The sequence below is a fragment of the Pituophis catenifer genome, unplaced genomic scaffold, assembly GCF_029215685.1.
Source record: "Pituophis catenifer annectens isolate HBS135680 unplaced genomic scaffold, rPitCat1.0.hap2 SCAF_1, whole genome shotgun sequence".
Taxonomy (NCBI): Eukaryota; Metazoa; Chordata; class Lepidosauria; order Squamata; family Colubridae; genus Pituophis; species Pituophis catenifer.
Window position 1 is genome coordinate 69,357,622 of NW_027256881.1, and position 26,662 is coordinate 69,384,283.

The 26,662-nt window shown below is 37.2% G+C and overlaps 2 protein-coding genes and 1 non-coding gene across 3 annotated transcripts; all 3 read left to right on the plus strand.

Annotated features, from left to right (window-relative positions):
• Positions 1-200: 200 nt before the first annotated feature.
• RBM34 (RNA binding motif protein 34) lies at positions 201-12,823 on the plus strand. Its single transcript, XM_070950792.1, has 11 exons — positions 201-353; positions 1,106-1,277; positions 3,938-4,074; positions 5,251-5,389; positions 6,787-6,846; positions 8,574-8,617; positions 9,585-9,668; positions 9,807-9,870; positions 10,119-10,161; positions 10,853-10,971; positions 12,485-12,823. The coding sequence occupies exons 1-11, from the start codon at positions 325-327 to the stop codon at positions 12,758-12,760; spliced, it is 1,167 nt and encodes a 388-aa protein (XP_070806893.1). The 5' UTR covers positions 201-324; the 3' UTR covers positions 12,761-12,823.
• A 1,619-nt stretch (positions 12,824-14,442) lies between these two features.
• TOMM20 (translocase of outer mitochondrial membrane 20) lies at positions 14,443-24,351 on the plus strand. Its single transcript, XM_070950802.1, has 5 exons — positions 14,443-14,668; positions 19,734-19,780; positions 20,577-20,658; positions 21,361-21,503; positions 22,763-24,351. The coding sequence occupies exons 1-5, from the start codon at positions 14,446-14,448 to the stop codon at positions 22,805-22,807; spliced, it is 540 nt and encodes a 179-aa protein (XP_070806903.1). The 5' UTR covers positions 14,443-14,445; the 3' UTR covers positions 22,808-24,351.
• Positions 18,474-18,609, plus strand: LOC139309143 (small nucleolar RNA SNORA14). The gene has a single exon (XR_011599801.1). It is a non-coding gene; the product is annotated as a small nucleolar RNA SNORA14 (small nucleolar RNA).
• Positions 24,352-26,662: the final 2,311 nt, after the last annotated feature.

Consider the following 26,662-nt stretch of genomic DNA (forward strand, 5'->3'; position numbering starts at 1 on the left):
AGCCTAGGCCAGTGTTTCTCAACCTTGGTAGCTTGAAGATGGGTGGACTTCAACTCCCAGAATCCCCCAGCCAGCGCTGCTGGCTGGGGGATTCTGGGAGTTGAAGTCCACCCATCTTCAAGCTACCAAGGTTGAGAAACACTGGCCTAGGAAAAAAAAAAACCGGACGACACCAAAGCGAATGTACCCGTGTTTTGCGCATTTTGTGCAAACTCCGCCAAGTTTGAAAGGCCATGAAGTCTCCTCTACTTTGCTAGTTTAGATCTATGCTTGAAGGCGGAAGTGGCTGCAGGAGCAGCAGCAGCAGCAGCTTTCCGAGCAAAGATGAAGCGCGGCCGGACGGCAGCCGCAGGGTGAGGACTGCGGTTGTGGGGATGTTCGTTGTTTGTCCGTCTTCTCCCAAAGCGGTCGGGGGAGTGGGGGGGGGGGGGCTTTTGGCGGTTGTTTTATTTCTTTGGTCCCGGAGCCAGATCATGTTTTGTGGTGGCTCCTCCAAGAAGTGAGAGTTGCTGGAGCTCCAGCTGCTGCGCACGTGTTTCGCTTTCCAAGCCCGCTTCCCCATTTTCCCCCATTCTGCTGATCTGTTGAAAAAGCACCGGTATCTTGAAAGCTGATTTGGGCCAATTAAACGATTCAGTTTAATGCAGTGGTTTAAAGGCACCAGGCTAAAAGCCGGGAATTCTAGTTCTGCATTTGACACAAAGCTCCTTGTTGACCAGAGATTCTTTTTATTTGGGAAGGAGCAAGGAGGCAATGACAATATTCTGAAATATTGCCAAGAAAACTGCAAGGACTAGTAGTACAGGCAGCCGGGCAATAAGTCAGCATTGACACAAAGGCATACACACAGAAACTGGGATGACATGGTAGTAATAAAACATGGACAATTATGTTTATAGCACTATAATAAACACTGCATTCTTAAGTGCCAGTGCCCTATAAACTGGCAAATTTCTTACAAGTTTCTCCTCATACAGGATTCCACAGTTGATAACACTATCCCCTCTTTTTATACCTTTCAAAAACCTTAGGGAAAATGACCAGCAGTTAATGTTTTTGGATGCAGTTCTTTCCTGTAGTGAATCTTGACTTGTTTCTTAAATAGGAAAATATGTGGCAGGAATGCTGTTGCTGAATCAAGTGAAGATTATGTTGTGGGGCAAGTGGCCGGCAGCCTCTTTCAAAACAAATCTGCAGCATGTGATTCAGATGTCCTCCTACAACTCTTTAGTGCTCCTGGGGCTGAAAAACAGCCGATGTATGTTGCTATGGCAAAAGTAAGTTAACTAATTTATGTTCTAAAATGGGTGTGACAACAGCATCATGAAAATGCTGTTGACCTATGAACCAGTTTCAGACATATCTGAACAAAAGAACATATCTATAACCACAGTTGATTTCCAGTCTTCATAAGGCCCTGTTGCTTCAGGGCCCCAATTTTATGTAATCCATAGTTTATCACATCATAGACATCTAGATACAGTCATTAAGATCACCATCATAGACAGGAAGAGAGTAGACTTTTGTTTTTGTATCACTGATCACTATAAAAGCTGGTATTTAAAGACTTCTTCCTCTAATTCATGGGAGTCAAACATGCTGTGTCATGTTGCCGTCACATGACGTATCGCGACATGTTTTCCCTTTGCAGGGCTGGGGTGGGGGTGGCCTGCGCATGACACATCCACCAGTTTGACACCCCTGCTCTAATTTGAAAGGTAGCTAGCAACCAATCAAAATTAGTGGTTGCTAATAGCCCAAACTGCCATTAAATTTTCCATTCCTTTTAAAAATTAGCTTAGTGACACCTGTTGATAGTAAATTGAACAATTTGTGTATTATGTAAAGAACTTCTTATTGTGCATATTTTCCATGCCATGATTTTATATTATTATTATTATTATTTTTTGATTTTATTAAAATCAAAACTTAAAAATATCGTTATATAAGGGGAGATGTGCATAGAGATATTGAGAAATGTAAGTTACCGATGTATTATCTTAAGATTTTATATTATTTATTAATTTTATATGCTGCCTGTTTCACTATCCAAGCAACTCTGGGCAGCTTACAGTAGAATTAAAGCAAAAATATTAAAATATTAAAAACAACAATACCAGCAGACATGATGGGATTAAGTACACATGGTATTTAATTGGTACATTAGGAGGTAGGACCTTCTCTCTTAGTCCAGCAACCAGTTAGAGATATAAGTGTCCCCTCAGATGTTTTATGTCATTTATATACTTTCACCATGTATTCTTTATCTGCCTTCTAACTTTATAATGCTCTTTTTTAGGTGTAGCACCTAATCATAACACTTCCAAATGTGGGCTCATCTTTGAGAGATCATATAAAGTCATTATTATTTTGGCTGTTGTACATTCATTTCCCTTGATGATGCCAAGAATGACATTTACTCTTTTTAGAGCACTATAGCTGCCCTATATGACTGTGACTCAGCTTGAAAAATCAAGCAGAATTGGGCCTTGTTATGAGTGGAAGATCACACGGCTATAGGCTGTAAACTACATTGGGAAGTTGAAAAAATATCCCAGAAGAAAAGAATAGCAAGTTTCTCCTATATTGTTGCTAAGAAAACTGTTCAAATATGTTCATGAGACTTCAGGATTCAATTTTCTTTTGAAGGAGACTGCCTTAGAATAGCTGCACACTGGGTTAACTTTTTTGACTTGTGCTCCCTGCTCCCCAAATCCCTTTTCTGATCAGTCATTGTCAGCTGAAAAGCCATGGAAGTATAATGGTGTTTGATTTTGTGTGCTAATATGCACCCATTTTGTGTTTCCGATTTTGATGCTTATTTGTCCACTTTGGAAAAATTGGTGCTGTTCACATTATTTTTTTCTTTCTCATTTTACAATTCATAAATAATTTTTATCAGCAAATTTGGTTGCTGCAGTATTCACTCCCTAGTCCAAATTGTGTATAAACAAATTTTAAAAAATCCTCGATCCAGTTCCAATCTCTGCTACAATATAGGGCAAGAATTCCATAATTGCACTTGGAAACATGTTAGACTATAAAATATAGGAATTTGAACTGGTTCTTTACAGTACCATTAAGTTTTTTTCATTCACTCTAAACTTTGTTTAATCATTTTTATAATTGCTGCTTTAAAATTCAATTTAAAAAGGCTTTTTAACCTAAATTGAAAGTTATGTTCTTGAAGCTCTTCTTCACAGTTTAATTCCAAGATTGTGATTTATGATTGTAATTGTAATTATGGTTTCAAAAGTCACATAACTAAATCATTATCCCAAATTCTATAAATAGAAATGAATTGGAGATTGTAATATCTCTGTTTAAATGATTGGGCTCTCTCCGTTCTTCATTTAGTAGCTTTAGTAATGAGACAAGAAGCTAGCCTAAACTTGGCTTTCTGCCTATTAGGCTTCTTACTAAATTGAAATTAATTAAAAGTGGTTGGTTCTAGGTACTCCAACATTTTCTTAGCCTCTGTCACATAAAGGAAAATTTAGCTAGGCAACTTAATATCATGTCCTCCTTTTTCTAAAAAAACAAAAATAAAAAAACAAGAAGCAAACATGCATGTACTAAAAAGAGACCTGGAACAGAAGAACCACAGATACAGTCCTCGTTTTTATGACTTGAATTGCTTTCCGTATGTGTTTCTCCCTGTCCCAATTGGTGGCTTTTGGATCATTGTGATCATTGGACTTTAATAAAAGATGGGCCCAGATTCCATTTTACTTTCATCTGATAGAAGATCTTGGCTACTATTCATAGGTGCAACAATTAACATGAGCAGTTGTCTGTAAGGTATACAATCTGGAATGCTATGAGGCATTAGTAACTAGTAAATTTCCAAATTTAGCAAAACTATATGTGGATATTCTCACCTTCCTGGGGTTGTGTAACATTTTAATTTTTCATGTTTGTGTATTAATTTTAAAAGGAAAGTAAAAAACGCAACCTTAAAGAAGAGGAAATTGTCACAGAAATTCAAGATTCATCAGCTAAAAGACAGCCTTTTAAAAAAATGAAGAAATCTCAGAAAGATACCTCTCTAGCAAATGAAACAGTAGCAAACAGGTAAATGAAAAACTATATAGAGCATCTGTATGTATTATACTTAATTTCACACATTGGTTATTTATCGTCTCTGGGTCCTAAGGAAAGGGCAGATTAGCAGGTTAAAAATGTAACATGCCTCTTAAAAGACCCTATTGCTATTAAAATAAATACAGGTAGTCCTCAATTTATGACCACAATTGAGCCCCAAATCTGTGGATAAGTGAGACATTTGTTAAGTGAGCTTTGCCCCATTTATGGCATTTCCTGTCACAGCTGTTAAGTGAATCACTAAGTTGTTAAGTTAGTAACAGTTGCGAAGTGGCTTCCCTGTTGAATTTGCTTACAAATTCCCAGGTCACTGCAACTGTCATAAATATGAGTCAGTTGCCAAGCGTCTGAATTTTGATCATGTGACCATGGGGCTACTGAAAAATGGTCGTAAGTATGAAAAACAGTCATAACGATCACTAAATCAACTGTTATAGGTTGAGAACTGCATGTGTACTGTATTCTAGTTGAAAATGATTGTCAGCCTTACCAGATAACCAGACTATTTTGACTTCACCGTAAAGCTACATTAACAGAATCTTACAAATCTGAAAATAAAATTGCCTCACCATCTCCTTTCCACATTGATAACTTAGGGAGGATCTCTCATGAACCTCTGGCTTTGCCCACTATGCAGCTGCGGGCTATGTTTCCTCTTATATGACCATTCCCTAGGCCAGGGGTCCCTAACTACCAGGCCATGGCCTATTCACAGCTGGGCCGTGAGCTGGTACACACATGGTGTTGTGCAGCTTGACTCGGAGTGGTGGGCTGGCAAATGCAGCTACACTTGCATTCCAGCTGTGTGTGCATGAGTGTGCGTGTCGGCCTGCTGCTTGCGCAGCCTGATTCCCCTCTTCCCTGCCCCAGCCGGGCTGCCAAGCTGCAAAGGTTGGCGACCACTGCCTTAGGCAGTATCTCTTTACCCAGTTTCCCAAGGTCATTCCCACATATCATTACAATGATAAAATCTCATGACAATTCTGTTTGTAACATGCACTGTCTCTTAAGATGCAGTACTTTGTATGATTACTTAGAAATAAATCTGATTCTGATAAGAAGGACTTATTTACCAGTATGTGTCATGCTAAAATTGTAGCAATGGTCTTTCTGTGTTTCCTTTTTCGTAATACAAATGAAAAATAGGGCTACCAAACTTTTTCCAACCTCAGAGGAAGCTGCTCAAATTAAAAAAAAGAAAATCCAAGTTAACCTGGCTAAAGAAAAGTTAAAGAACAAGAGGACTCTTTTTGTGGGGAATTTACCTGTTTCTTATACAGCACAAGTAAGTAACTTTGGTAGAAGGCTATTTATACTTTCTTTAAAGCAACAGATTATACTAAGCATTTTTTAAAAAGTTACATTAATAAATATGTATCTATCACTGTTCTGTTCTAGTATAAGCAACTTTAAGCAAAATACAGAAAAGAAGTAAAATGTGGTGTATCCAAAAATTTAAAACATAAGTCAAAGAAAAGGAAATATAACTGATTTAATTTACACCATCTCCACAATTCAGGTAATACAGCTAATCCTTGGTTTATGCAACTGGGGCCACAATTTCCACAATTGGGGCCAGAATTTCTGTTGCTAAGAAAGGTGATTGTTAAGTGAGTTGTGTCCAATTTGTTAAACGAATCACTGCAATTATTAAGGGAATAACACTGTCGTTAAGCAAATCTAGCTTCACCCATTGACGGAAAGTTGCAGATGGTGATCATGTGACCCTGGAATGGTGTAATCATCATAAATACATGCCGGTTGCTAAGCGCTTGAATTTCGGTCATGTGACCATGGGGATGTGTGACGGTCATGAATGAGAGGGCAGGTCATAAGTCACTTTTTTCAGTGCCATCATGACTTTGAACAGTAGCTAAACAAATGATTTTAAGTCAAGGACTACCTTTGTTCTGAATACTTAATTCATTAATTACATTTCTGATTGTCTTCTGCCACAGGGCAAATTTGTTCAGTATTCACCCTCCTCTTCATCTCTGCAACATGTTGCTCTGGATCATGTGATTTTATGAATGTTTGGAAAGTTGCATTTAGGTTTCTGTTTCTGATCCAATCCTCTGACCATAAGGGTGGTAGATGTGGCTTGCATGTACTAATGAAAGAAAAGAACTCCACATTTTTTGCAGTCTGAATCTGTTAATCCAGTGGCTCCCACCTTTTGGGCACCGGGGACCAGTTCTGTGGAGAGATTTTTCCACGGACCGGAGGGGGTGTGGTTTTGTGTGCTTCGCTTGTTTGTGCAGCCCGATTTCTGGCATGCCACGGCCTGATACAGTGGAGGTTAGGGACCCCTCCATTAATCTATAACCGTTATACTGTGCTGGCCTACTGATTTTGTAAAGCACATTTTCTTGTGAGTAAATATGCATAGAGAAAGAGGGTAAAGTATTTTATGTAGAGATTTTTGTGTTACTCTCTCAACTTAAAAAAAAACCCCAGTTACTTTTGGGTAATGTTTTTGGTTTGATTTAATCTTTAATAATACTGCTAGGAAAAAAAAAACCAACTACTTTCTTTTTATTATATCCTTTAATCATTGATCAAATAGATATTATTTAGGGTTCCTGGTGCTCTATTCATTGTATATGGATTAGGTGTTTGCTGCTGTTTCTCTAACACTGGTATACATCTTGACCTAATAAAATTATACCTCTTTGAATTTAGATGCTGAAAGCATTTTTCAAAGACTATGGACAAATTGAATCAATTCGTTTCCGTTCTTTGGTATGTTATTTACTTCATTTTGTGATTCTTTACTAGTAAATAATCTCAGTTTCTGGCTTGCACCAAAAATATACCATATATGGATAGTCAGAGGTCTTCAAACTTGGCAGCTTTAAGACTTGTGGACTTCAAAATTCTCCAGCCAGCATAGCTGGCTGAAGAATTCTGAAAGTTGAAATCCAAAAGTCTTAAAGTTGCCAACTTTGAAGACCTCTGTGGATAGTGGTTGATTTATGACTGTAATTGGGACTCAAAATCCAATCGTAAGTCATTACAGTTATAAATTGAGGCACCCATGCGACTAGGAGTAATTTTCCAAGTTTTTTTTCCAGCAGTCATTAAGCAAACGTCACAGTTGTTAAGCATATGCTGTGGCTGTTAAGTGAATGTCATGGGTTGTTAAGCAAAGCCAATCATTTAAATGGTTGGTTTTTGTTGGAAACCAAATAATGTTGAATATTTAAGTAGGCTAGGTGGAGTTTCTTTCGCTATAGGGGCACCACTGCTGAGGAATAGCCTCTCATTAAAAAATCAAGCTTGCCTTCTCCCGACTGGCCTGTGGAAACTATTAAAATACAAATTAATGTGGAGAAAATTGTCATTAATTTGTTAATTTATGGTGCCGTGTCTTTTATTTCATTCTTCTTTATTGATAGGCATTTCTGTTGATATGTTACATAGATGTTTAAATTATCATTTCATTGAATTTGTTATAAGCCAGTGAATCTATTGATTATGGTTGGGTGTAAAACCAGCAAATTAGTGTAATTTGGTCAACTGTTGAATGCATTTTAGTATGTAAGATAATTCAATTCTGTTTCTAAGAAATCATCTCAAGTTTCATAATTGATTATGATGTGAAACTAGCAAATTAATTAATTTGGACAACTGCTGAATGTATTATGTAAGAGTATGTAAGACAATTTGTATCTAAAAAGTCACCTCAAATTTTATAATGTTATGAAAAGTATGCATAGAGTTACATGTGGAATGACAGATTACTGGATAATATAAATACTTCATTGTTTTAAACAACTCAGTTCTTTTCATTAACATTTTTCTCAGCCTAATATTTCATGAATTGGCTCCAAACTAACATGTTTGGAAGATACAAATTCCTTGCTTGTACTCTATTATTTTAATTCTCTTTTTACTGACCCTTATGAACAGATTACTGATAGGTCTTCTGCATGTTGATTTTCTATCTGCTTAATACTTACATTAAATGACTGCCGCTAGTAGACCATACTGTATTTATTAGATAAATGGAGAAGCAGATAAGGAGGAACAGGAGAATATTATATCTAGATGTGCATAATTGAACCAATGTATAATTTCTTTCCATCGTTTCTTTGTGAGCTCAGGATAGATCTCCCACAGCAGAATTAACCTTGGACTTGGCAGGAAGTCAGCAGCATAATATAAGAAACTATTCTTTTTCCCCCAGGCAAGGAGAGAGACGAAAAAAATTGCGTACATTCTTCTCAGTTGAAGGCTTGGTTCCAGACTGCTTAATTGTAGAGACTTGGTCTCCCACTGAGGGCCCTATGAGTGTGTGTGTCTGTGTTATTTTAATGCTATAAGCTGAATGCTGGCATGGCTAGAAATGCTTATCCAGTTTATCTGTCCTGTAGAGTTGGATTGTCTGTGGTTTAAAGAAATTGTAAATGTTCATAATATTGCTAAATGACGCCTACTTAATAATATACTGTTTTTTGTCCTTGAAGATTCCAGCAGAAGATGCAATATCGAAAAAAATGGCTGCTATAAAGTATGTATTGTAATTTGTGCATGAGAATAGATTTTCATGTTATACTTCGTTGATTCTTATGTTGGGGCTATCACATCTCGGCTTTAGAAATCTGGATGACCACCAGATAACTGCAAAGAAATATTTTTAAAAACATCTAGTTCTTTGCTGTCACTTAATTATGTGGCTGGTAATGTTTTTTTGCAGCCTGGATCTGTTAGCCCTAATTTAAAACAAAATGTTTATAACCGAAAATACTGATGTATCATACCAATGCATTTTGCTTATATCAGGGCATCTTTCAGCTATTCTAGGTCAAAGTTAAAACTGAAGTTAGCTTTGCAACATGTAATCTACTTTTGCAAATTATAGTAAAGTTTTAATTGTAAAACTGGAACAGACCTAGTGCAAATAACGGCCTCTTCAAATGCTAACTATTGAATTAAGAGATTTATAACATTGTGAGAAATTGTAACTAAAAGAATAAAAGAAGTTGACTATGTGGGTTGTAGAAGGCAATCTGTGGCTTTTCAATTTGCTGGGGAAACCTAGTAGTAGTTCAAGTAGGCTCTCCATGATTGAGCTGTAATCTTGATTCAAGAAATTATAATGTATCCCATAGAAAATATATCTTCCTTAATTCTGAATTTAAACAGGATTTAAATTTAAGTGTTATGTAGCAAATCCCAAGTTCTGTTATGACTAGTGTCCCAATGCATAAAAGTTCATTTTTATGTGATAATGTAACTTTCAATTATAAAATATAGAATATCCATTATGCTGCATTTGTAATGCTGGCCTTCTGGAAGTTATTTTGGACTAAATTGTTGTAGAGGGCATTGCTGGAATGAATGGAGATTGTTGCTGTATTTTTATTGGATTGTTTATTCTGACACATCTTTATGTTTTTATGATGTAAAATATCGAGTTATTTTTGAGTCTGGCAGTATAAAATGTAATAAATATTACGGTTTCTTTTTTCCTTTAGGCAAAAACTACACCCTAATATGAAGTATGTTAATGCTTATGTTGTTTTCAAGGAGGAATCTGCAGCAAATAATGCCTTAAAATGGTATGTCTATTTTTTAAATTATCACATTGTTTAAGATATATCAGTCTTAATTATTAAATACTATTTCTAAAATAAACAATGTTCAAATAAAATTTAGTGGTAATTTATATTATTTCATTTTTTTTAATGATTTCATAGTAATGGAACAGAAATTACCAGTGGATTCCACATCAGAGTTGACCTTGCTTCAAAATCTACTTGTGTAAGTAATTCAAACGCTATCCCAAAGGTGCTTTTTCAAAAGGCAACTTCAAGAACGGAAGAAGCTTCTTGGATGAGAAGCGAAACATCTTCAAGGAAAACCAAAGTCCAGTTGCCTTTTGAAAAGCACCTTTGGGACAACCATGACATGATTTAGAATCTCCATAGACATAATTCAAATACTATATATCTTTTTCTAGCTTTTTCTTTAAGTCCCTGAGTCAGTTCTTTTTGTTGTTTGTTTTACAGCATGATAACAAAAGATCAATATTTGTAGGAAATCTGCCGTATGGTATGTATTATAATTTAATGTTAATCAATTCAAACAAATGTATATTACTTTGGTAGAAAATTATACTTTTGCAGATTAATGGAGTGAGTATATCTGTAAAGATGTTAATAAACTTAAGTGTACAAGACTGATTTACAATTAACACTAAGTAACACCTCTTCAAGTCAGAATGTCTCAGCTCACTTGTTTCTTTTAGTCCCGAGCTGAATTTTGTTTTTGTAAGTTCTTGATTTATAATTATGTATAAACATAATGTATCTACAAATGCAGATAAAGCCAAAAAAAAAAAAAGTTGCTTTGAATTGGTAAATTTGTAACCTAGTTCAGGAAGTATGCCAAAATAAGATAACTAAAACATAAGTTTGGAATATAGAGCTATTTCCTTGCCAATACTGTCCCAAGTCTTAATCTTTCTTTTAAGCAGATAACTTTGAGAGGCAGCAACCATATTTGTTTAAAAATGAATAGAAACTTTAAATACCCTGTTTCCCCCAAAATAAGACATCTCCTGATAATAAGCCCAATCGGGCTTTTCAGCGCATGGCAATAAGGCCAAGCGATTATTTCAGGGTTCAAAAAAATATAAGGGTCTTATTTTCGGGAAAACACGGTAGTAATAGAAATTTGGTCATGTCACTAAAATGGTTGTCTTTTAATAGCTGCACATTTCTAAAAGATATTATATTTACAGAAATTGATGATGAGACACTAAGAAATCACTTTTTGGAATGTGGAAATGTGACAGGTGTACGAATTGTGAGAGATCGAAGCACAGGCATCGGCAAAGGATTTGGTTATGTTCTATTTGAGGTATGTCAGTTATTCAATGGCTGCAACAACAAATTTAGCATGGCTTTAAATCATAACTATATTGGTTATTTAATCTAGCATTCAGTGTTGCACTTGGGATAGCAACACAGTAAAACCTCATGGTAAACAATTAGGAATAATTAAGCGTCTCCTAAATAATTCATTGAAACTGCACAGAACTTCACTAATACCCATATCTAGACATCTCCCTTATAACTTCACAGAGAGCGCTAATCATCAAGTACTTACATGAATCTTACATGCTCACGCCATTCTCAAAGATGGTAATCTTTTATCACCTGGTAATAGTTATTAAGAGGATTAGAATGGTGAACTCTACTGGAGAAAAACTCATTTAGCAAAAGGGGTACATTTGTGGGTGTAAATCAGTCATCAGTAATGTTCTCCCAGCAATACAGGATAATCTGGGGGTTGAATGCTTAATAAGATAGCCATTATTTTACTGTCTGTTGAAAAAATAGCAGTCATTATAAATTTGGCCATTAAAAATGATGAGATGGGTATGCCACTCTGTGCCAAATCAGCAAAGTTTTGAAAACGGCAGGCAATGCTATAATAGAACACTAATTTTCAAATCATTCTGTTAGCATCTTATTTCATTCTTTCTCACTTTTTACACATTTTCACTTAACCTCCAATGTAACCCAAAGCATGAATACCTTGCATAGTTATTGATCGATCATTTGGGTAAAATAAGGGAGCAAAATTGTCATCTTTTCATTTGCAGTAATCAAAATAGCAATAGCACTTATTTACTTATATACCGTTTCATAGTGCTTTGCAACCCTCTCTAAGCGGTTTAGAGAGTCAGCATATTGCCCCCAACAATCTGGGTCCTCATTTTACCAACCTCGGGAGGATGGAAGGCTGAGTCAACCTTGAGTCTGGTGAGATTCAATCTGCCAAACTGCTGGCAGCCAGTGATCAGCAGAAGTAGTCTGCAGTACTGCACTCTAACCACTGCACCACCACGGCTCAAAAATAGCATTAGAGGAGAGTTCTCCTGTGTTGTTTCTTGTGACAACTGTAGCTAATGGGTCTGTGACAGCAAAACTGATTCATGAAGTCATGATACAAATCCTTCTTGTATGTAGTTGGATTTGGATATGCCATGCTTGAAATTAAAGGGCAGTTATTAATGTGGCATTAAGTGATCGGAAGTCTACTTCCTTGAAGGAATTACTTTTTGTCTTCTTACTGTGTACTGTGCAAATCTGCTCTGAAGTGTCCCTTACCCTCCAAATCACAGGTGTCAAATTCACCACGTCACATTGGCATCACATGTCTTGCGACATTTTCCCCATTCACGGAGCTGGGGTGGGCATGGCCTCCGTGTGATGCATCCAGTCTGCGGGCCACCAGTTTGACACCCCTGTTCCAAATCATGTTAAGAATGCATGAGGTTATATTGTGATGAGGAAATAGCCCTCCCCTTCTCAGTCCATGTAACAGGAACTTTATAAGTTGCTCTCTTTTTTTTTTCTCCTTAAAGACCACAGATGCTGTACACCTTGCTCTGAAACTAAACCAATCTGAATTACAAGGAAGAAAGCTAAGAGTGCAACATTGTGTAAAAAGAGAGAAAGAAGAACAGAAGAAATCAAACAAAAATGCAAAGAGCTCTATTCGATTGAAATTCACAAAGACTACTTCTCTAAACAAATCAGAAGGATCTACTAATTCTTTTGTTGGTGAAAAGGCAGACCCAGTGAAAAAGAGCAAAAAAGCAAAATCAAAAAACAGCATGAAAATGAGGAAACCCAAATGATACAGTGTTAAGATACTTTTGTAATGTTAAAATACTTTTAAATAAAATTTATCACGTAGACAATCTTTTGGAATTCTTGATCTCCACTTTCACAATTTAGAAGCTCATCTAAATTAATTTGCAAAGGTAACATTGGAAGATAAATTAAAAATGTCACACTAGAAATTTATCACTATTTTAGTATCTTTCAACTATTATTCTTATAATGTAAATAAATACCAGAAAGCCTTTCTTAAAGGGTTCTAATAACAGGCAATTAATTATTTACAAGTGTGTTCTTTGTAATGTTTATTTGTCCTTTCTGTTAAATATCTGTACATTAACATGAATAAATTGGAAAGTGGTTTAAAGCTTACATTGGAAAATTTTAAATTATTCCATGTTGGCCGATTTTTGGAATACAGTAGTACAAAAGTACCTGCAGTATCTGGTTATGTGCTAATTGCTATTGGTAATTAGAGTGCAATTAATTAGTAATTAGAGGGGAAAAGAAGAAGGGGACAACAGAGAACAAGGTGGCTGGATGGAGTCACTGAAGCAGTAGGCGTGAGCTTAAATGGACTCCAGAGGATGGTAGAGGACAGGAAGGCCTGGAGGAATGTTGTCCATGGGGTCGCAATGGGTGGGACACAAATTCTCAACTAACAGCAACAAAATTAGAGTGCAAGTCTTTGTTCAGTAATAGATCCTTTTATGATGACCTGGCCATTTGTTAATCTAATCTGATTATCCCCAACTTTCACATTGCTGGCTGTGACGTTATGTAATTATATATTCTTTTGAAGGGATTGTGTAGGGAATAAATGCTATTTAACTCAGCCTTCATTTAGTATCTAATACTGCAGCTTTCAAATCTTTAAGCATTGTTGTACAATATCAACAAGTTATTTCTTTCTAGGTTAATTCTTAAAAGAGTCCATTTATTCAACTTCTGATCAGATATGGGAAGTTTTGTGAATCCTCAAAAGCCATCAATATTTTTTTCTTTTAGACAATATTCTTTTACTGTTCCTACATGAATTCTATTAATTCTATTAAATTTGATTACAGATTATTCTGATAGTGATTTAACGGTGTCAGAATTCTAAGATTAGAGACTTTCCCCCATGGAAAAAAGCAATTATACCTATATTTTGTTAAAATATATATTTTTCTGCCTTTTTCAAAGCCTGTATTTAGTATCTAGTTGCCGCTTTTTATTCATAACATGAAAAAAGCACGCATCTTGTAGAAGGGTTTCCTTTTATTGTGCTTGCTATGAGGGATCAGGCTATTCTAACAAAACGTATGTCTCGGGGGTTTCTAAGAAATCTTAAAATTATGGCCTGGTTCTGACAAAAGTAGAATAGGTTTCTCTGTTCGGCCACGCATTAATTTCAACTTAATGCTGATAGACGGCAATGGGTTGATTTGCACCCTTTCTGTCCAGACCAATTCCATAAAAACTTCTGAATGAGCCCGTCGACGCAACCAATTTTCCTACAGTTAAACGGGGAGGGGGGGGAAACCCTCGTGCGATTCCTTCGCGCGTGCGTAACACAAAAGCCCTGAGGAGGGTGACCGAGGAGCCTCGCGCGCGCAGGCGCATTTCAGGCAAGGACTTTTTTGCCGCGCCTCCGCTTCTCCAAGCTCTCGCCCCTAGGAGGGCTAGGGAGCAAAGCCGAGCCTCTTGCCGTCGCCGGCTGATGACGGAGGCGCCTGCGCGAGGCGGGCCTTCCCTTTTCCTTGCGTGCCTGGCCAAGGTGCCTGGAGAAGCGCGAGGAGGCGGGCGCGAAAAGCGGAAAATGATGGGGGGCAAGAGCAGCGCTATCGCCGCTGGCGTCTGCGGCGCCCTTTTCATCGGCTACTGCATCTATTTCGACCGCAAGAGGAGGAGCGACCCCAACTTCAAGAACCGGTTGCGGGAACGTGAGTCTTACGGCCTCTTTCCCCTCGTGCGCCCCGCCGCCGAGAGCGGACTCCGCGCTTCCTTCCCCGCCAGACGCCTTTTTTCGCGACCCGAGGGCTTCCCCTCCACATTCCCTTTCCCTCATCCCTCGGGGATGCCTTGAAGAGTCGGTTCCCTTGCCCTGGTTAGTGGCTTCCAAGGTCCAGGAAGTCCTCGGCTAACGGCCGCTAGTCTTTTCCATAGCGAGAGGCCCCCCGCCAGAGAGGGAACCTTTGGATGGAGGAGGAACTCGGGTGCGAACTCCCCGCAAATAGGGTTTTCCACTGCCTGGTTTTAATCCCCTTTAATGTGCTTGGGCAGGAGAAGAGGTTCAGCCTCATAGGGTGTAAAAGTTAAAGGGCGCCTTGGAGATCATCTAGTCCAGCCCCAACTTCACAAACTGACTGTCGCACATCCCAGCAGATGGCTCCCTTTCCCCATCCCCTTATGCTTCGCCCCAATCTTCTCTTCCTTCTAACCCAAGGGTCCCCAAATTTAGCAGCTTTAAGACTTGTGGGCTTCAACTCCCAGAAGTTGAAGCCAGAAGCTATGCTGGCTGGAGAATTCTGGGAGTTGAAGTCCACAAGTCTTAAAGCTGCCAAGTTTGGGGACCTCTGTTCTAAACATACCCAGTGCCTTTCTTTTCTTCATTCGGGGGCCCTTTATTCAGTCTTGGTTGCTTTCCTCTCGGCATACTCCAGTTGTAAATGTTTGCTCTTAAAATTGCATGCCCAGAACGAAATGTGTTAGTCTGGGTGTGGTCTAACCAACGCATATAAAAAGTGAATTGTTACAAGTAGTCCTCAACTTAGGACCATTCGTTCAGTGACCATTTAAATTTACAACAGTGCTGAACAAAGGAACTTACCACTGGTCTCCAAAGTTATGGTCTTTGTAATACCACCACTGTCCCATGGTAAAAATTTAGGTGTTTGGCAGCTTACTTTCACTTACAAGCGCAGGGGCACTTCAACTCACCCCACCTGCCTTTTTCTCCCCATCTATGGTCTTTTGGCCTCCATGGCCCTTGTGCTCCACTTCCCAGCTGACATCCACCATCTTGCTCCTGCTGCTGACCAAGCATGCTCTGCTTGGCCAGTTGTGAGGCGGCTAGCTGGCCACATGAGACTTGTATTTCCCAGATCATGCATGGTGGTTTCCTCACAAGACCTGGGAAAGATGGCCTTAAGTGACCACCAGCTGACTCAGGAAGGACCAGGCTGGATATGCCCGTTATCAGTGGAGCAAGAAGATGGCGAAGGTCTGCTGGAGTGGCAGACTGCAGGGCAGCAGGGGCTTTGGAGTGCAAAGTGGTGAGGGCAACTCTGGCTGGAGCTGGGGCTTGCTGAGGTGGCTGAGGCTTCATGCGACACTGTGGCTCATGGGCTTCTTCCAGACTCAGAGGCATGGCCTGCCAAGAAGCTCTTGTGCCACAGCGTAACGAGCAGCCCCAGAGCTGTGAGGTTCAAGGGTTGCTTGCCGCTCTGCAAGACAGTGTTTGTGAGGCAAAAAGGGCCAAGGCTGGGAGAAATAGGGAGTTGAAAGGGAGACAGTCTCTCACCTTGGAAGAAGCAAGGCTTGGGCTGCGAGAGACCAAGCCCAGAATGACTTGGATTGGGGTGGGTCCTTGGCTAATGACTGATGGAATTTGATTAACACCAATGGTTTGATTAACAAGCCATGCGGTTATTTGAAATTGTGCTTTTTGACCACATCACCTAGCATCGGAAATTCTTGTCCTAATTATGGTCACAAGTCAAAGACTACCTGTACTTGATCTTGATCTTATACAACTTAGTTGCAACCCAACATTCCATTTCCTTTTTTTTTTAGCAATTGCATTACCTTCATGTTTGGCTTGTGATCCATCAACAGTGCCAGATCCTTTTTGTAGGTGTTGTACCCAGTATGATCTCCCTATCCTATATTCATGTACTTGATTTTTCCTATGCAAAATAAGATTTTTGCACTTTTCCCTCCTGACATAAAATTTCTGGAATTTTGATATTGTCCCCCAAGGAATTTGCTATTTCCTTTCCCCAAATTTATGTTGTTGACAAATAATATATTAATGTTTTCTTACCTTTCCATCAAGATATTTGTAAATATATTTAACAACATTGGGTGCAGAATGGAGCCCTGCAATACAACTCAAACACTTCATTCCACTGACATACCTTTACTGGGTATGATGTTCAGCCAACTCTGTTTCTGATGGGAGCATACTCTAACCCATGTTTTGCCATCTTCTCTTTGAGGATGTCACAGAAAGCTTTGCTAAATTCTTTAGTGAAGTTAAGGTACATTATGTCTATTATATTCCCATGATCAGATAAACTGGTCACTCTTATTAAAAGAAGATGATCTGGTTGGATTGATAACATTTTGTTAGTTCCTACCAATAACGACTGTGCCCATCTAAACTCCTTTGTCAAACTCCTATTTGCTCTGTGTGCTTGCTTGCTTAATTAGAAGTTTCATTCATCATCAAAATTTCCTTCACCTTTAGTTCAGCCAGCCACAATTTTGAGAGTCAGGAGATTCAGAAGTGAATATTGCTATAAACACATTTCCTGACATTTGTATACACATAAGTATATATGTTCTTAATATACAGAGATAAAATGTATGTGCAAGAATTCTGTGCCCAAAGTTGTTTTAGTTGTATAGTATTGCCCCAGGAAAAGAGGTGTGTCCAGCTGTAAAATTAAATAAAGAACATAAATGTTTATTACTGTAAAATATGTAATATATTCCAATTAAATTTCAGAAGTCTGCTTTATGTTTGGAGATTTGCTTTGCAGATACTTTCTGTATTCATAAAAATTGTATTCATACCGTGTTTCTCAAAAGAAGGCCAGGTCTTATTTTCTTTTGACCCCTGGAAAAATGGCTAGACCTTCTTTTTGGAGGGTTCTAATTATTGACTCACCTCGTGGCGGTGGCACCGACAGCCCCGCCCAGCAGGAGCCCACTGTTGGTCCACTTCTTCTACGGTTGCTTGCTGCCATTCGCACGCATTACCCCAGCCTCCATTTCGCCTTCAGATGCCTTCCGGAAAGGCTTCTGCAGCCGATAATAGATGTTATTGGTTGCAGATGCCTTCCGGCAGGCATCTAAAGGCAAAATAGAGGCCAGGGCAATGCGTGCGAGTGGCAATAAGCAACCGCAGAAGAAGGCGAGGCAGGTGTTGGGGTGTGCGAGGCCTGGTAAGTAGGGCAGCTCCACCCCCCATCCCCACCCTAGCTTATTTTTTACCTGTGTGCCTAACCCCACTCCCTGCACCCCAGGGTGGGGTGGGGGTCGTAATTAGGGCTAATTTTGTGGGTGAGATTTAATTTGATCGCATGCGCTCAAAAACGTGATAGGGCTTGTTTTCAAGGTGGGTCGTCTTTTTGGAGAAACACGGTAGAAAATCCTCTAAAATATTTAACCATTCACTAAAAATTAAAAACATTGTGATGGCATAGCTTATCGTTGCTCCTAATCCTGACGGCTGAATGCTAATTAAAGTCAAAAGCTGGTCACTGGGAAACGACCTAATTTTATGTCTCTGTTCTTCATGCAAATGAAACATAGTTAAACTACACAATGGTCACTCCCCCTCTACATATTTGGCTATCCAGGTTCCGGAGAAAGTTGTGTGTCTTGGAAAAAAAAAATAGAGGGGGAAGATTCTTGCTTTTGATAAAGTACTACATATATATTATAGTTACCTTCACTTTGTAATATTTGACAGTTAAGTTTCAGCATCTACAAATCCTGCTTGTAGAGTCATGCTACATAATGCATTCTCAAAACCCTCCTGGTACTGTTTCACTTATAACTTCCAGGATAAGGAGAAATGCAAAAGAAAAATGTAGAGTTATCCAGAATGCAGCATTATTTTGTAATTCCTCATTATTTCAGCTCTTCAACAAGTACTCAATGACCTTTGTTATGTTTTCCCTTAATAAAAAAGTGTGCTTATAAAAACTTTTTCCCCAGATTGTGAAAATACTCTTCTGTTTACCTAAGATGAGTTTTATACCATCAAAGTAAATGTTTCTCCAAAGCAAATTGCAATAAATGATAGTAAGAAGAAACAATTAGCTTGCAATTGATGCAAAGATCACAGTGCTGAAAACTCCCTGATTATGTTTAGTTTAGTTTAGTTTAGTTTATTGTCATTGCATCTCGCACAATGAAATTAAATGCCATTTTCCATGTACATCATACTAAGAAAACTATAAAAATAAAACAAAAACACACATCCTTCACATATCATTGGTGGTCTCCCTATACCTATGTGAAAGAGCTTATGGGTGAGCTTAAGTACAGCATTTGATTAAAATTGGGCTCCCGACATATTTCTATGTATCACCACCAAATTTTGTAAGACACAAGAAGCAATACACAAGTCTTTTGGTGCTAGAAAAAAATAAGAGAAATATAGATAGGATAGGATAGTCCTTGACTTACAACAGGTTGTGTAAGTCAGTGCCACAAATTGTGGCAGACCCCTCCCCCCCCCGAAAAAGCTACTTATGACCTGGTTCTGAAATGATCCCCCATGATCACTCCATGATCACTCACTCTTATGACTGATTGCAGGAATGCTGCAGCACCCTTCCCCCTTCCATCTATTTCTGTTTAATGACCCATGTGTTTAACAACCGCATCAGGGAGCAGGGATAGTGGGGCCATAAGTGAAGTGATCACATGGGCATTTATCTTAATGGTCATCACAAGTTCTGATTGTAATGGGCAGCTCCATTATGGTCATGATTCAAAAACTATCTGTATGGGAATATTTTAATAACATCTATCATTGACTCTTGAGTGAGCTGAGGAGTGACCTGTAGATATAACTTTGCATAATTTAAGAATAATTATTCTACATGTGAAAGATAATATGATGTTACATATGAGTATCTCCCTTATGTTCTTTGCTATGGTACATACGGAAATCTATGAAGTTGGGACCTCTCTTCTGAAAATTACTCTGAAATGCAAGTATGGTAGCATGATTGTTTGAAAATCAATATATCCTTATTTAATCTATAGGAAGAAAGAAACAGAAGCTTGCCAAAGAAAAAGCAGGATTTTCTAAGGTAGTAATATGTTTTTTATGTTGCATATATGCTCTACTGGCAGGCTTTGGGGCTAATGTGAATATACTGGCTTGATCTTATATTTATTCTTACTGATTTGTTTGGATGACTTTTCTTTGTTTTGTTGGAGCTGAGGTTTATTTCTTCATTTTGTATCTCCTGATAATCATCAAGAATTTCTGGAGTAGGGTGATATAAAATATTTGAATGAATACAATAAAGTATTTTTTTCAAAGTGGTCTCTGGCTTGAAATTATTGTACCATCAACCTTTTGTAGCATACATCCAACAGCCCTAATTTTGGAGAAGCAAGAATAATGACTTTCCTTTTTTTTCCCCTTCCCCATTTCCATTGAAGATCCCTCAGCTAGTTTTTCAGCAAGCATCCCTTCCTTTTGAGCTCCCAACCAATCTTAGCCCATTCAGGAGCTGCTGGGAAGTGGCAAATAACTTTCTGCTATTTTCCTTTTATGGATATTTCTCTTGATCCATGTATAAGCATGGCATATTGTGGGATGATGTACTTCACAAATGATAGCTAATTTCTATAGCAATTGTGAGGATTGTGAAACTAATAAGGGGATTTCTAGGTATGGTTTTATTTTTACTTTTATAAGAATTTGTAAAAAAAATGGAATGTAATATTCCCTGTAAACTTCTCTTTATTCTTGAAAAGTTCTTAGTATTATTAACTTTTTGGAAGTTGAAGTTTATTATATTTAAAAGCATAATGGGAAGGGTGGAAGATTTTGCTATGATATTTAAATGGCTGATTTGATAAATGTTGTTCTTGTAGTTGCCTGATCTAAAAGATGCTGAAGCAGTTCAAAAATTCTTTCTTGAAGAGATACAGTTGGGAGAGGAACTTTTAGCACAAGGTTGTTGCATTTTTTTAATCTTTCTTTTTGCTAACTTGTGACATATTAGAGAGATAAAATCAATAGAAAAAAGGCTTATTACTGAAACCAGTGCTTTGAAAGGTAAAATAATTGCATGCTCTTTAAAGGGCAAGCCTATGTATATCTACAAATATGTTATTGAACTCTATTGAGTTTGATGACTTTTTTCCCCCTATTTGTATAGAATTATTCTAAATGTTGATTAGCGAAGCTTGACCCTTAATCTCAACCCACTTGGAGATAAATTCAGCTAAATTTAGGGCACTAAATTCCAGGGCACAGGGATTGCAGGATAAATTACTTTTTGAGAGTTACAAAAAAAAAAAAAAGAAGAAGAAGAAGTAAAAATAGAACTCTAAATTTATAACTGCAACTTTGAAATGTTATCACTGTTATTTTAATATACTGTATGTTATTTTTCTATTTAAATTTGTCTAAAATAGCTCACAAATCAAGACGACCACTAACAGAATAAAGTCTGAAAATTCTAGGGTAGAAATTTGAATTTTGAGTATTTTTTTGTTAACAAATTTATAGATGTGATATGCAGATATTTTATTTCATTTGTTGAAATAATTTATTGAATTTTTAAATATTGTTACCTAACAATAGTTTCAAATCTTCATTAAATGTCATTATACCTGATCTTTAGTAGCTATAATATGGTTGTTTTTTATTCAGGAGAATATGAAAAAGGTGTTGATCACTTGACAAATGCCATCGCTGTTTGTGGACAACCTCAGCAATTACTACAAGTTCTCCAACAGACTCTTCCACCACCAGTTTTCCAAATGCTTCTTACTAAACTCCCTACAATTAGTCAGGTATGAAAATATCATTTGGTTTTTGAAATAGAATTAGTAAGTATCAGTATTATTTCGCCTGATCTCATCAGTATTGTTTGTTAAACCCATTAAGATCAGATCCAGAACTGAAGCAACTGAGGATATACGTAGTGATCACAGCTTATTTCTTTCAAATAGTTCAGTCGCATCTCAGAACTGAAATTTAACTATGATGTTTATAAATTATAGGATATTATTCCTATAAAGAGGATATAATTGTGGAACCTTCTGTAAGAATTCTGTCATCATTCACTTTGGTCTGTAATTTGACTATGATAAAATAATTTTTAAAAATATTTTGACATAATTTAGTTTTCCCTATCTGAAACTCTTAGCATTTCCATTTAAATAAGAAATAACTTTACAAATGACTCTGAGAAAAAATTAACTAAATTTAGATTTTACATCACTTTGTTCTTTGAACTGGTTTGATGCAGTGCCAAACCTGATAGTCCTATACACTAATTTTGAACTAAGTTTACTGAAGAAACTGTGAATAAAGTTATATATATATAACTTTAGTAAAAATGAAGAAGTAAAAATTTTAGTAAAAATGAAGAAAAATTGGGCACGTCCAAAAGCATTTGAGGAAAGCTGAGATAAAATTCAGGCTGCTAAGAAATATGTTTAGTATAGGTTACTAGAGGTTGTTGGATATATGAAATTTACCCATAGAGTAGTTGAATTTGTATTAGATCTTTTTGCAATAGTTACAAGAAACATATTCAAATATATCAGCTCTTTTCCTGACACACATGTGCTTGCTTTAATTTTGCACAATAAGGAACTTTTAAAGTGAAATAGCTACCACATCTTATAAATTAGAAAGGCTTCTGTATAAGTTGAATAATATTTGTTTCCAGTGGTCATATCATGGTTAAAATGTGCCCACTGGATCCATATCGTGAGCCATGTAGCTAAGAAACATCAATGTGCAGGGTTATTTAAAGTTTATTGTCAGAAAGGTGTTTTGGGTATAACTAATTATACCTGCTTCCACAAATAAGCTACAGCAAACCATAACGATCTTCTATAATTGCTTGCTTGCCTTGGTTTATTATTTCTCTAAATAGTTTTAACTGCTTATTAAATACTGCTACTTACTGATGTTGATTTTTGAGGCAGAGGGAGGTTGATTTTCAAAAACTAGAGATTGTAACTGATTTCAGTAATGTGCTTAACTGGAGAAATATACCATTAACAGTTTTATTTTAATGTTACTATATTTTATTTTGCAGAGAATTGTAAGTGCACAATGCTTGGCTGAAGATGATGTGGAATGAGAAATCTGTCAGGAATGCCACTTCCTTAGTCAAAAGATGAGCATCCGGGGGTAGGGAAGAATAAAAGAATAAGCATAATAGTCATGATGGACTGTGTACCACATTTAAGCCTGCCAAAGTTAATTTTAACTCTGAGTAGGGTGGTTTGGCTGGACTTATTTATTAAACTAGTGTATTTTGATAAACTCATTTTATAAACGCACCATATTGAGTTATAAAAATATCATTAACGTCAATGCAAATAAAATTGTATATACACAGACTGCAAAATAAAAATATGCACACCCCTTGCTCATTTTTGAAAAACACAAAGCTAAGGCATTAAAGATGTACCTGGTACGTTCATGTGTAAGCCTGCTTTTTCAGCAGTCAAATGGGGTGCGGGTGGGGGACCATGTCAGCAGATTTCAGCATCTGGAAATTTCTTATGCTTGTTACTCAGAAATGGAAATCAGTAGACCTGACATTTGATTGTATTTTTATTAGAATTCATACATTTTCCTTCATTCTCTGAAAGCTGCCTAGTGTCTTTTAGATCGGGGTCTCCAGCGTTGGCAACTTTAAGACTTGTGGACTTCAACACCCAGAATTCCTCAGCCTTTGCTGGCTGAGGAATTCTGGGAGTTGAAGTCCACAAGTCTTAAAGTTGCCAATGTTGGAGACCCCGGTTTTAGATCAAGGTACCTGAAAGTAACATCATCTTGAATTAAGATAACTGCCTCCTGGATTTGACAGATAGAACTTGTCTATCTCTATTATGTTATCGACACACATAAGACGACATTCTGATTTTAGATGTAAATTAATTGAGAGTCATATACTATAAAATAATCATATTAGATATTGGATGCTTTCCTGTAATAAACGTAGAACATTATCATTGAGAATCAAAAATCTGGCTGCAGAAATATGTGACTTGTGTCTAAATGAAAACCACTTTTGAATTATACATTGAATTTACCACCAGTTTTTCATAGTGGCAACTGTAATATTTTGCCTGCACTCTGTTGCAAGAGCACAAACAGATTTCATGCTTGCTGCCTACCAAAGGGCCGTGCAAAAGACAGGCACTTAGAAGTAAAGAATACTAAGCCCGGAACTCCATTTTGTGAAGCAGAACTGAGTAAAATTCCCAGACCTTCTGCATGCAAACCTATTTCAGGCTTATTTATTTACTCCATTTTTATCACAATCATTTTGAGCTCTATGATAGAAAAATGTAAATGGCTAAACATTGCTATTTTACTATTAGTTTTTCTGCTGCAGGAATTTGAGTTTTAATTATTTAACCAACTGCTGCAACTTGTCCAGAGATTTACCACAAAATTTAGAAATCGGATTTTCTTTCTTGCATAATACTGTGCATCATAACAAGTATTTCAGATATCTGACTTTTACGGTCTCTTAAGTCTGTACCCAACTCTTCCTGCATATTATGTTTATGCCCAGTCTATTTTGCCATTTTTTTTATCTAGGCAACCTTTATTTTAATTTTTATCATCTATTATTCCCTTGTTTATTAAATAAAGATTTAATCACTGCTACCTATTTTATACTATTTTAAATTCTTAAAACTGAAAGTTGTTGTTGGCTCCTTGGCTCTCTGTTAGATTTCTTGAATCAAAGTATTCCCATATGTACTACTGTATAAGTTCATTGTGTGAAGTTTCCGAAAGATGCCCTAATTAATTCATGAGCCCCGAGCCAAGTTTCAAGCTTGTGATACATTGATGTTGAATAAGAATTACAGTCTCATTTAGCGTCTCAATGTCAGAGAGAGGTTTAAGATCTCACCGTTTATTAACTTGATCTGTGCAGCATGGTTATCAGGTTGCTAGCAGTGTTTATGTTATAAACTGATTATGTTATAATCAGTATTAATGATTATCCACTATAAGCTATAGGCTTTTGCATCTCAGTCATTGCTAATTTTTCTCATTGGATCACTGTTCCCAGATCTTTCAGGATGGATTTAATTGTTCTTCCTTTAAAAAGTGCTAAAATAACTGGTTGAATTAATTTTCTAGCAGATTAAATTTCAGTGCCTAAAGCAGACTACATAGAATGTGGTGGCTTGGTCCTCTGCTGATTCCCACACAAGGCCTCCCAACCTTTCTTCCATAGTTCCTGTGCTAAGTATGCAGCCACGAGCCATTTTACTCTCTGCTCCTTGACAAGAAGTAAGATGTATACTGGAGGCTAGATCCCTTTCCCAGAACAAACATTTTTTTTAGATATTTGTGGTTTACATATAATAATGTTACAGGCCTAGAAGAATATTGAAGAGAGGAAGAAATGGGCAGTTACTTTTCAAAGAGACAAATGGTTGCTTTCTCCAGTCCAGGATCTTATACAAACACACCCCAATACAAATGTACACAGTCTGTAAAATGTAACATTCTATATTGCAAATCATAGCTTACTGTTCAAATCCAAGCTCCAGCCTTTCTGCTTTTGGCCCCTCTTTCTGGGCCCACAGAGGTTGCCCTCCAACTGAGAAGGGGAACCCATTCTCTGAATTAGCTACTAAAGGTTGATTTTCTTGGGCTTTAATTTTCTTTGCTAATAATCTGGCTTGACAGGTGGGCCTTTTTTTCTTTTATCTCTTTCAATGTCATGAAGCTCCTGAAATGGAATTCCTAATTTCAATTTAATTCCTAATAACGGCTCTAGGATGTACAGTGTGCATGGTTGGTATGTGTTTAGTTTGACAGAGTAGATTGCATAAGTTTCAAAATGCATTATAGTTTTAATTATTATGAGCCAAATAACTAAATTATATAAAATTTAAAATAAATAAATAATATCCATTGTTACCAAAGTCGCCCAAATTATTTTATAGTGGGAATTTTCCATCCCTTCTCACTGTAGCTCTCTGTGCCCTCTTCCCCAAGACTTTTTCTGAGGATTGGAGCCCTTGAAAAGTGTAGGTGATACAGCTGTAGTGGAGAGCAAAATGTTTGGAATTTCATTGGGGTGTCATTTGGAAGCAACCATTTTAAATATAAATGAGTTTGAAGATCAGGATGGAAATAATATTCCTAAGTATTGCCTGAATGGAACCTTTAATTGACCTACAGATAGCAATGCCAAATACACTGTAGGTCAGATATTAAACTCTTGAGTGAAAGTAGATTCTTTGCTGAAATATTCGTTATTGCTGAAGTGTAATGAAGAGTGACTGGTTTTATTAGACTTGCCATATATACATATCAGTTGAGGATTGCAAAATAGGCAAATAACAATATAACAACAACAACAACACAACATCTATTAAGGCAGATGCCATGGGACTACCATTGTTCTTGCAGCTAGGTAACTTTAGAGTAAAAAGTGAATATTTTGATTTATACGAATTTCAATAAAATAACTGGGATCATTTTTAATTGGGACTTTACAAATAAAAAGTATTTCATACAACAAAAAAATCAGTACTCGCAAATTAGACCTTTTGATTGTATTGTGTGTAGCAGTTGCAGCATTCAGATTTGAAGTAGGCACTGGTGCTTGTGGGTTTTCCTCTGCATGGTAGTTTTAATCTCTACTCCATTTAGCTTCACCTTGGTAAAAAGGGTGGCTACATAAATTGAATTAATACCGGTAATAGTCCTTCGGCTGTTTCCACATTTAGCACAGCACATGAGATTTGGCATGCCTTAGAATTTCTGGCAACAGTGAGGAAATACTTTAGCACTGAAATAGTTAAGGACAATTGAAACCTGTCTCAACTGTGGAATTAATAAAAAGGTTGCCAAGACATGCTTGTACCATACTTAGAGGCCAGCTGGGACCTGACCATAGTCTCCTGGGAGGCATTTCAGGCATGCACAGGAAAGAATGTTCCTTCTTATCCCA

Excerpts from the sequence above, each read along its gene's own strand:
- RBM34 (XM_070950792.1), top strand. The coding sequence starts at position 325 with ATGAAGCGCGGCCGGACGGCAGCCGCAGG. Across the intron at positions 8,618-9,584 it reads AAAAAAATGGCTGCTATAAA|GCAAAAACTACACCCTAATA; the intron begins GTATGTATTGTA and ends TTTTTCCTTTAG. Across the intron at positions 10,972-12,484 it reads TTGGTTATGTTCTATTTGAG|ACCACAGATGCTGTACACCT; the intron begins GTATGTCAGTTA and ends TTCTCCTTAAAG.
- TOMM20 (XM_070950802.1), top strand. The coding sequence starts at position 14,446 with ATGACGGAGGCGCCTGCGCGAGGCGGGCCTTCCCTTTTCCTTGCGTGC. Across the intron at positions 20,659-21,360 it reads AGAGGAACTTTTAGCACAAG|GAGAATATGAAAAAGGTGTT; the intron begins GTTGTTGCATTT and ends TTTTTTATTCAG. Across the intron at positions 21,504-22,762 it reads AACTCCCTACAATTAGTCAG|AGAATTGTAAGTGCACAATG; the intron begins GTATGAAAATAT and ends TTTATTTTGCAG.